We start from the raw sequence: 12,006 nt of genomic DNA on the forward strand, positions 1-12,006 counted from the left end.
GGATCTGGATGTGAATCCCTTCATGATGAGGTGTGCAAGGTAGAATGTTTTTCTAACCACTTTGGCAACGTGGGTGTCAAATGAGAGGTCGCTGTCGACTTGGGTCCCTAGGTCTCTGATTACTTTTTCCTTACTCAGTGGGTTGCTGTCTATGTGATAATTTGTGGGTACTTTGTTTTTCCCAAAGGGGATGACTATACATGTTTTGGCATTTAGTTTAAGGCCGTGACTCCGGCACCAGTTGTCTGTTTCTGTGAGGCCTTTTTGTAGGATGTATGTGTCCGCTGGTGTATCGACTATGGCGCCTAGTTTGCAGTCATCTGCGAACTTTGTCAGCCACAACCCTCCCATGTTTGCTTTAACATCTGAGAAATAAATGCCGAACAAGAGGGGTCCCAGGACAGATCCCTGTGGGACATCACTTGTGACTGGCTTTGAGTCTGACATTGCTCCAGCGATTTTAACTTTATGGGTTCTGTCCTTTAGCCAGTTTGCAACCCATCTAGTGACATAAGGGTTTACATTTAAACTGTTGAACTTATCTATGATGCCTGAGTGGGGTATTGTGTCTAAGGCCTTAGCCAAGTCCAGGTAGGCTGTATGGACTGCTTTGCCCTCATCAATGGCTCTAGTGACTGTTTTGAAAAAGTCAACCAGGTTCAAAAGGCAGGATCTGCCCTTTACAAAGCCGAACTGGGTGGGGTCAAGTGTCTGTAGGTCCCCTATGTCTCTGTTTATGAGTTCCATAATGATTCTTTCCATAGCTTTGCAGACCAGGCTGGTTAAGCTTATGGGGGTAGTTCCCAGGGTCTGTAGAGGCACCCCTTTGTGGAGTGGGACCACTGTTGCTGTACGCCAGTGTTCAGGTACATATCCTGTAGTAAGGCTAAGGTTAAATAGCATTTTTATGTGCGGGTTTAGCTCCTCTTGGAGTTCACGTAGCACGCTGATGCTGTATTTTTAGCTTTGTTGAGGGCGGTTCTCACTTGGACATCTGAGATGACAGGGAGATTACATTCAGCTGGGATAAGTATTTCTTCTTTTGGGGGTGAGGGAGGGGAGAAATTTGCACTAAACCTGTCAGCCGGAATGTTGGCAATATCTGTGAGTTCAGTGTATATTTTGTTGTTGTGAACTAACTCTGAGCATATCTGAGGGTTTCCTCCCAGGTTTCTAACATAGCTGAAGAAGGCTTTGTGGTTATCTTTAGTGTCCTTAGCGATTTTTCTCTCAAAGTTGGCCTTGGATGTTTTTATGAGAGAACGTAGTTTTCTGCTAATGTTGATCAGAGATGTCTTCCCTTTATGGGATTTTGCTCTGACGTGCAGTAGCTTCCTTCTTTTGTTATACAATTTGTTAATAGCTGAGGTCCACCAGACAGGACGCTTGCCTTTGGTGGAGAGGGACTTGGATTTATTTGGGATTGCATGATCCATGCATCCTTAGAGATGTCCATAGAAAGCATTTGTGAAGGATTTGGCATTGTGGGATGTGGTATCCACTGGCCCAGTGGGCTTAAAGGATACCATCTCAGTCTTAAGAAGAGTGAAGTCTGCTTTTGAGAAGTTTTTCACTGTGGTCTTTTGTGCTGGGGGTGGAGGTGGGATATGTACATCCAGGGTGATTAGTTTGTGGTCAAATCTCACTAGTGAGGGGTATACCTCCAGTGTGGAGCATTTTGTCCCCATGTTTGTGATGATCGGGTCTAGTATATTATCTCCCCTAGTGGGAGAGGTGACTAGTTGTTCTAGTGCATTTGAATTTATGAATTCCAGAAACCTTTGGGCTAGGGTGTTAGGGCTAGAATAATGTACCCAATCTATGTTTGGGTAGTTGAAGTCTCCCAGTATGATGGTATTTTGTGATACATTCATATCCTCCAATGTCACATGCTACCAGTTGTATAGCAGTTTTGCCTATGGTTAGTTGCACCTGTATGGTCTCTGATGCTTCATGTGTTGCTACTAACCTGGAGGTGTGGGTGTCCTTGATGAATATGGACACTCACATTACATGTGAAGGATGCTTGCTTCTGCTTCGCTATCTGCAAAAAGGAAAAAAATGTACCTCAGGTTCCTTCTTGGGGCTAGTCACTGTCCTACTATCTTCACTAATCCTAGATATTCACCAAATGCTTATGTCTGATTTTTATCCATCTCAAGCTGAAAAGTATCTGTCTGATTTGTTCTTATCTGAATAATAATCTGATTTAATCTCTCTCCTTAGACCGGAGCTCAAATGGCAAATAATGATACATTGCCTTATGCCTGTCCTGTCTAGACAACCCTATGAATTATAAAAAAAATTCAGTCTTATTCCAGCTCTCAAAAAAAAAAAAACTCTATAAAGATACACCTGGATGCATAGGAATTCCTGCTGCCATCCTCAAGAAAAGACATTTCTCCTTTACTTCTATCTGAAAGAAATGGGTAGGATCTGAATGATGGCAAAAGACATTGTGAAAGAGCTTGGGTGCATGTCAGAACTCTGTAATCCCCTTCATCAAGCTCCTTGAAAGGAAAAATCTAATGGACTCGAGGAATTCATCTTCATCCAATGCAAAAAGGTGCCCCATATTCTGCATCCATCCAAAGGGAATTAAGATGGTAAATTGACCAGATAGTAGTCAGTCCAGAGATGAGATTTATAACCACTGCAAGGATGCCAAACCCTGATCTAGGATGCATCAGACTTTGCCTGTAGAGTCTACACAGGAACCATTGAGGCCCAAGAGAAATGGAATTACAAGGACAGAAACAAAGTAGAAGTGTGAAAGAAATGCTGCCCTTGATATATGCACTTCACATTGTCAACACAACCTGGAAGGTAGCATTTATAACCAAGAAATCTATTGAACTAAAACATGATGCTTGTAAACTTAAATTAAGGAGATATAATGTCATGTCCTCAGTATACTAAAGTCCACCTCAGAGGAGACATTCGCCCAAATCCTGGCCACACCTATAACAATGAACATCAAAACAATTCCCTTCTACACACTACTGTAACCCCACAACAGTCAGTCTCCAAACCCAGTAATCTAACTTTTGTTGCCATAAATGTTAGAAGAATAAGAAGTAAAACTTCTGAACTGTATGCCTGGATTGCCCAACATAAGCCTAATATTCTCACTGTAACCGAAACTTGGCTTAAACCCAGCATAAACAGCTCCAAAATGGCACCTCCCAGCTATAATATCATCCATAATGACCACATAGAGGAAGGGTGGTGGTATTGCTTTATATTTGCCAATAACTACCACATTTACCATTAAACAAATCAACACCAAAATTCAATCCAGCAAAGCTTCTTATTACTTTCCTAAAAATAAACAGTTATAAACAAATATTAATTACTTTCCTTTACATTTCTCCTGGTAAGAATACAGCTATACTGGAAGATATCCTACATTGTATATCCATAACAATTCCCCAAGATAAAATACTACTAGGTGATGTGTCTGTCAACTGGTTGGACATAAACTCAAACCCCACTACATCTAGGATGAACTTGTATAGTTTCACACAACTAATTAATAGCCCCACAAATTATAGCAAGATAACAAATTCTGTATTAGAGTGGTTCCTCATATCAGACCCTAGCAAATACAATACCACAGGTATAATATCTGACTCTCTCAGTGATGATCTCCAAATCTATACAACCATACATCTCGCGTGACAACTTGTTTGTAAAATAACATGCAACATGCAACCTTTCCAAGTTTAACCCAGAAATATTTTTATTACTACCCTATCGTCTATTAACTGGAACTTCTTAATAATCCTTCCCTTAGATGATGCTGGAAATTAATTCAATTCTTTATAAATAGGTCAGGCTCACAATCCCACATTCCCTCTCTGTGGAAAGTCACATCATCCCTCTGTGCAAAGAAGGAAATTCAACAGACGTTACTAACTTTAGACAAATGCCAATCTTGTGCGCCCTCTCCAAAATATTTGAAAAAATGTATTCAAAAACAACTGCTAAACTACCTCCTGCAAAAAGAACTCCCATCCCCCACACCACATGACTTCTGTCCTTCCTACTGTGCTAACACTGCACTTTTAACCTGTGTAGATACTGTCAATAAAGCTAGAGATGATGACAAACTAGTCCCCTCCTTATTTCTAGACTTGTTTAAAGCTGTGACATAGTATATCACTGCAAACTTTTACTTCAAAGGTCGCTAGGTTTCTCTCAGCCAACCATTCTATGGTTCAAAAGCTATCTATCCAGTAGGTATCAGTCAGTAAAATGGCACTCCACCTTCTTACCACCACTTCCCAGTTACCACCAGTGTACTACAAGGCTCCATCCTTGGTCCCCTCCTCCTTAACATTCTCATCAACACTTTCCACACAACAGACCTCTCTAATACGGAACGGATGCTCCACACTCATTTGCACATCTGACAATATGGCACACCTCCAGAAAATTACTCTGGATGCTTTAACAGCCACTTAAGCATAGCTTTGCAACTCACAACCCATGTTTACCCCCCCAAAAAAAACACTACTTTTTTTCTCCAAATCTGTCTCTCATGTAAAAACAAAATGTAAAGTCCTCTGTCTTAATAATGCAACAATTGAAGTTACTTCTCATAACAAATTTTTAGAGATGATAGTGGATGATAATCTTAAATTTGCCCTGCATATACAAAGTTGCATAAAAAAATCATCAAAAACTAAGGATGCTTTACAGAGCCAAAAACCTTCTCACCAATGCAACTAAAACTGTACTTCTCACTACATTTCTCCTCCATACACTTCTTTATGCAAATCCCATCTTTACTAACCTCCTAAGCATCACAAAAATCAAAACTTGAACAATGCTATAAGAAATTTGCTAAATTTGCAGCAAACTCCCCTTTCAGAACCCACCAATGTATAGCAGCAAAAAGCCTAAATTGGTTAGAACTACCCTATCAGCTAACATATACACAACTTCTTACCACCTATAACATTATCCAGCATCCACCTGCTTCTCCAGCACTAAATACCATTCAACACTTTGTTCCCAGTTAATCATTATGATCCACTGACCATCACCTCCTGTCTGTCCATCAAATGTGCTGGACATTGCCTATAATCATGCCATGTTTCTAAGACCTAGAACGCCTTGCCTGCATCCATCAGGTCAATGCCTTCCCTGTCAGCCTTCAAAACCATTCTGAAAGACTTCCCAGACAGAATCTATCTTTGTTCTTGCTCAACACCAAGATAAACTGTATCCCTAAATGTGAATGAGTACCTGTTTATACCTTACATCTCCTTACTCTCCCTTCTTCACTCACTTCCTTACTTCTATCAGTTCTCTCCCCTGGCTTTCTCTCTAAATATACTATAAGCCGGCTTTTCTCTCACTTCGTATTACAATTCCTGTTTATATTGTACAAATTTATCTTTAATTTCTCTATAAACCGACAAAAATTTCTCTGAATATTAAAGCATTGTCATATAAGTTGTATCTGTTCTTAACTGATATTTTCATAATTATGTCCAATTTGGTATAATTATTAAATATATTTAAACTGTAGATTTTTTTATATTTTTGAAAACTAAAAATTGTTCTTAAAATGACATTTACAGTTGTCAAATGTCAATAAATAAGTATGGGGTAATAAAAGCTTGTTATAGCATACATTACTGTTATTAAATAACATTAATAATAAGGTATGGTTAGTGAATGTTTTATGTACTTTTTTGTAATCTTTTCTGCCCTGTGTGATGCTCATGGACTGGCCCAATAATCAAGAAGCCTCAATCCTCACCACTAACACCAATGAGGGATGTGCACATTGGGAGGGCAATAGGTACACACACACTTAAGAGCAAACAGAAGTCACAGTCAGTCTGTCTCTCTCTGTCTCTCTCTGTCTCTCTCTGTCTCTCTCTCTCCGGATCCCCAGTAAGACTCCACACTGGCACAGCTATAGGGTTAATATCTCAGCCAAGTGGTCAAGCCAAAATCTCCAGCACACTCTGTCCAACCAGTGCTTTGTGTCCCTGCCCAAGTAGTTGACACACACACACACACACACACACACACACACACACACACACACACACACACACACACTTTGAGATTTGATTTATATACAAACACGCAGACACTCCTGGAGAAGACTGGCACAGGTTCTCTAGCTATGCCCCCTTCTGCCCAGACTATGTAGTAGTACCACCTACCACCAACCACCCTTATCAGCTACTATAAAGGCCCTTACCAAAGGGTGTCCATTTCTACTGTGCAGTGTTACTATTATCCAAATGGTAAGTGTGTTCAAGGTTAAGGCTATTTAGGAGTGGCCTGTACTGTGTCACCAAATACATACAAGTATCCTAAGAGCTTAAATATCGCTATACAAAGTGGTCACAATTAAAAGGTTTAAATATATTTGATAAATAATAAAAGCACAAGACAATACTCAACTCGACACAGTGACAATAGAGTACAGAATCACAGGAAATACTTTAAAACAACATACAGAATAGTCTCACATAAATACAGAAAACATCTACACTAATCTTGCTATATTCCTCTCTCGAAGAGAAAATGTGTTCTAAATAACTTGCATACAGAGTAAGGCAAAGCACTGGTGAGATGTTTACAGGTCCAGAATAAGATACAAAATGCACTGACTTTTCTCTGAGATCGTTCTTAAGTTAATATACATTACTGCTGAATCCTCTCAGATTACATCATTCTTTTCACCTCTGTCTAAGTTTCCCTAGTCTAGCAGGAACTTAATATCTCTCAGAAGTTGACAGTTCTCTTAGAAGCTTGCCTGAAACTGAAAGTTGTAAAACAATTGCCTTGGAAACCTGTAATTAAGAAGACCCTAGCCTAGACATCCTCTGTCTTGGCTGAAATAAACTAACTTTGTAACGCATCGTAAAACTCTTTATTTATCAACTTATTTTCTTAAGAGTTTTGCAAGTTGTCTGTTTATCCCAATTTCTACTATGAAACCTTACATTTGCATTTACATATCGTTTATACACATTTCTGCTCCAGTACAGAACATACAGTTTTCTTTCCTTTTTAAGACAAGGATACAAATCATATTACTATTCATAAATGACAGAATTATTTACAAAATTCTATCTAGCTGGGCTGACAGTGTCACATTTCTGTGTAAATCATGTTAATATTTTCAAGTGATATATAATTTACAAAGTTCCAGCTAGCTGGGCTGGCAGCATCTTGGTTTATCACACCCTGTACAGACAAATAGTATAGGTTTAAGTTAACTTTACCCCGATGAGGTAATGTGCACCCAATGAGCAGTAGTAAAAGGTTAAAAAGCGCAGCAAGCTAAAAAAAAATGTTTCTAGTAGTCTGTCTGTGTAGCTAGATATCTCCCAACATGTAAAGATGTATAATTAATATGTAAAGGTCAATTGTCTGACTGTAAACTAACTGTATGTTCACTTCTAGCAAATTAAAATACTAAAAAGATTTTTTTTATTAGCTAAGAGAGAATACATTCTGTAACAAAACTGGTAAGATAAGTGCCTTAGTTTCTCACTATTCCCCATTCAAGGATTGGCAATGGTAGGTTACCTATTGATGTGTCACTCTGCAATGTGAAACTATAAATATTTTTTCATAGCTGACCAAACAAAGCATTTGGCATATGTTTTAATAGCACTGGCCTTTGTGATGAGGTACAAAATATGGTAGAGAAGGGATTAAAATAATGTATGGGTTTACAAAAATGGAAGAGCAAAGACGATACCAGTTTTCTGTTAAAATGTGAAGTCTTTGTCTTTGTTGGTACTATGATTTGTTCCCCAGGTTATGGTGTGGTTCTTTCCAAAGATGGCCTTTACCCTTAATACTGGGAATGCAAAGTCGTCTGTGCTTAGGATGGGACTATTGACATTGGCATTCTGTTGAGACAAAAAATTGCAATAAGAAGTACCTACACAATGCCTTGTTATGAAAGGTAAGTTTAAAGCTGGGTTAAATTTTCAGCAACATAGTCTGTTCCATCTCCAGAAACTCTTGTTGCTATATAGTTACAAGTTTGACCACTGCTGAGTAGTCTAAACAATAACACATTCAAAGTTAGTATTCATTTTCTAGAAGAACAATTTTTAAGCATAGAAATAGATTTTAGGAGGAGTAATACTGAATAATACTTGCTCTGTCTGTGGTTATTTGTCATATGTATTTAAACCAACATGTAGTCTGTTATTCTACAATAGCACTCATCTGTCAGTATTAGTTGCGCAATAAAAATATTGCAACTGTTTTGAGCATTAATTTTAACTGACTTCTCAGTTGAAAATGTGCATGCTAAATAAGTGTGTGTGTGTGTGTGTTTTAGGATGCGGGTCATCTGAACAGCTCACTGTCCAGGGAGACATTTTTGTTAAGTGGGAGTAAACCCTCAAACCCCCATACAGGGGAACTTGCCCCTACATCCTGAAAATAATTTAATATGAGGTCATTCCTGCCTGCTAAAAAATACTAAAGTTTCTGACTGAACCTTGTTCAATTAAATGGGGTCTTTGGATCATGGCTTACTGAAGGACTAATCTTTCAAGTAAAATTTACACAATTTTTTTAACCATTTCAGACTTAGCATAGCTGCAAAGAAAAGTTTAAAACAAACAGTATTCTACAATGCCATTTTTTCTAATGTCATGTATGTTTGCTCTTTTGCAGCATTGTGCAGCAACTGTGAAAGAATGTCCAAACTTCAATGCTAACGAAGCCGCTGCTGCACTGGAAAAGGCTATGAAAGCAAAAGGTAGGCAGTCTGTCCTAATACACAATCCAGGCACAAGGTCATAGTTAAAGAGCACGTAAAATCCAATGTGCCCTGGTTCTGTTTACTCCTCACTCAGTCACTTTAGTGTTGGATTTGAAGTACTCTTAAGATATTTTCTCCTGCTTAGCAAGGGTGATTTTTAATTTTGTTTGGACATAACAGATAAATCGTTGCTTACTTCATCATGTACTGTTTGAGATAAGCTACTGATTAACCATAAAAGTAAAATATCACATGACAAACTACTGGTGACTAGCTCGCAATCGTCCCCCATTGTGATGTAATACAATTTTGACACACATCCTTCCCATGCCTGTTCAAGTTTCACGAGTTATTCCACTTTCCTCTTGCATCCCAAAGAAGCACTTGTAGGACAGTTGGCAGTCCTCCATATTGTCCTTGGATGTTAAATGCTCTGTTTAAATGAGTGGTATACTTTATCTGTGTATGTAAGTGGTATACTGTTCTGTCTGTGTGTAAATCTGTGGTATCTAGGAATTGTCTGAACCTTTAACATACCTCTACCTCTTACCCTACCATTAGCCCTAATTAGGTGAAGAAATCCCTGACAAGTCAAGCTCCATGTATCCTTGACAACATGACTTGTTTAATAATTAGAACTGCATGGTTGAACCTGTTAATACTTTAACTGCTTTTTAAAGAAGGAGCTATTTCCATAAGACTTGAAACAGTCAACAGTGGTACATGTTTAGAAGGGTGACAATATGAATTGTATTAATAATTAGTCATTTCCATTTAATTTCCCTGTGGAGAAAATATTGTTTACTCAGCTACAGTAAAAAAATATATATGTCTACTGAATGTTGGACGACCCAAAGTATGATATATTAAGTGATATTATAGGATGCCCTTCAAGGATGCATCTGCAGTCATAACATATGGGTTGTCCTGCCTCAGGCAGCCCTTTGGTCAGCCGGATTCCAAAGTCTGGGTCTGGCCTCGGCTGATGTCGCACTTCACCCGACGTCATTGCTCCTGGGGTATAAAGGCATCAGCCGACACCATTTTCCCCAGTCTTTCTTGCCGCGCGGTGCCCGAAGCAGAAGCTGTTCGCAAGTGCCGGTCGGTCAGATCCAGAGATTTCAGCTACCGAAGACTTCTAAAAAAGCTAAGTACCCCGTTGGGGACTCTTTCTTGCCTCAGCCGATGTCAGACAAAGTAAATAATTTAACTTGTGGGAAACAAATACCTCATAAGGATTTCCACTCTTACTGCCTTCCTTGCTTAGGCCCAGACCACAACGTATCAGCTTGTTTAGCCTGTACTTCCTTCAACCGACGGACACTTATCGGTCGGAGTTTGCTGAAGAGTTTTTTGGCTCCACTTTTGCATATAAAATGCCGTCGGAGACTCCGGCTACACATTTAGCTAAAAAACGCAAGGAAAAGGACCGACACTCGCAGCCCGCAGTTTCGGCTGAAACCACGGTTAGGCCTACTGCGAGTGTCTCGGTTTCATCTGAAACCGAAACCTCGGTTCTCCCTTCGGCCGAAAGCATGCCTCCGACAACCGAGGCCACACAGGCCCCGGCTGAGTCTGCTACAGAATTTCCTACTGAAGAAGCGGGCTCACAAGATTTGTCCGACACCATCCCGTTGGACATCTCTACTCCTGCACGTGGGGCAGCTAGACCCCCTGCTTCTATGTCTATCAAGGCCTTCTCCAGGGCTAAAGCAGCTAAACTTGCCAAGGCCTTACCTACAAAAGCTCCCTCTCACAGACCTACCTCAAGTTCTCAGATTCTCAGCCTTGCTGAGGACCTTATTTCACTGATCAGGGGATCCCAACCTCACCCAGACAGGGCCTCACAACCCCCTCCTGAAAAGAGGCCTAGGTCTGAACCCCCTGAACCTCTCTCCTCTGACTATTCCTCGGATGGTTCAGATTTATCTGACCATCAGGAAGGACCATACTCACCTTATGAGGATTCGGATGCAGAAGACTCCATTCCTTCTGCCTCCCCGCCAGAAGAATTTTCATTTGGGGAAACTCTGCACTCAATGAGGGAACACTTCCAATGGCAGGGTCAGGATTTTTCTGATTCTAGGAAAAGGCTAAGGACTTTTTTACACTTACCACAGCATAGGCCGTTAGCCATACCTCCTGTACTGTCAGTTGTTGATGCATACAATGATGCCCGTTATGCCCCTGATTCTCTTCCCCCGGCCCCTGCCAAACCTGACAGATACTACAGGGTCCCGGATTCTCACTTCCACTTGTATAAGGCCCATGCTGCAGACCCAGAAACCATTTCTCAGGGCCCTAAAGGTGTTGCAGCTGCCTCTGCCAAGAACCCCCTACTCTCTGAAAGAGAATCAAGAGCATTAGAGAGATGGGGTAAAAAGGTTTATACATCTGCTACTCTTTCTGCCAGGGCTTTAAACTGTCAATTTCACATGATACAGTACCAGGAATTTTTGTTAGATCAGCTGAATAAAAAGCTTTCCTCTCCTGAACCTTTGGACCTTAAGTCCCTTCAGGATTTGGTACACAACTCTCAGCAGGTCAGTAATCATTTCTTAAAATGTGGCTATGATGCACTGGAGGCTTCATTTAGATCAGCTATGACTGGAGCAGTGATTCGAAGGTCAGTAATCATTTCTTAAAATGTGGCTATGATGCACTGGAGGCTTCATTTAGATCAGCTATGACTGGAGCAGTGATTCGAAGGCATGCCTGGCTAAAAGAACAATCCTTGCCAGACCATGTTAAGTCTAAACTCCTAGATGCCCCTATGGAGAAACAAAGTTTATTTGGCTCCCCTGCACAGGAGGTTCTAAAGAAAGTGGAAGAAAAAGCAAAATCTGTCCAAACAGTCAAGGATTTTCTACAGGTTCAACCTCCGAGGTTCAGCAGAAATTGGCCTTCAAAGAATTGGTCCTTTCCAGATACCTCCAGAGCACAGAGAGGCAGAAATAGATGCCCAAGAGGCAGAGGTCAATCAAGGGGTGCCTACAGGGGTCGTCAGTGGCAACCTGCCAACCAGAGAAGTGCCGCCACAGCTGCGACTGCAACCACTTCCACAGGACAGACACAATGACTTGGCTCTGATTCCGCTTACCAGAGAACAACTGGAAGCACACTTGGGCGGAAAGCTAGCTTTATTTTCAGAAAACTGGCATTGCATTACAGGAGACAAATGGACTTTGCAAACAATAGACAAAGGCTACAGGTTTCACTTCCACACTCTACCAAAAAAGAGA

General features: G+C 40.5%; 1 protein-coding gene across 1 annotated transcript in view; it reads left to right on the forward strand.

The window, feature by feature from the left end:
* LOC122793101 (annexin A1-like) overlaps positions 1 to 12,006 on the forward strand; it is a 401,547-nt gene that overhangs the window by 98,947 nt on the left and 290,594 nt on the right. Inside the window, exon 3 of the mRNA XM_044060832.1 lies at positions 8,677 to 8,761. Coding sequence (XP_043916767.1) covers positions 8,677 to 8,761 — 85 coding nt within the window. The remainder of the gene's footprint in view (positions 1 to 8,676; positions 8,762 to 12,006) is intronic.

The sequence above is a fragment of the Protopterus annectens genome, chromosome 2.part0 (genome assembly GCF_019279795.1).
Source record: "Protopterus annectens isolate FY-2018-M chromosome 2.part0, PAN1.0, whole genome shotgun sequence".
In the NCBI taxonomy this organism is placed as follows: Eukaryota; Metazoa; Chordata; order Ceratodontiformes; family Protopteridae; genus Protopterus; species Protopterus annectens.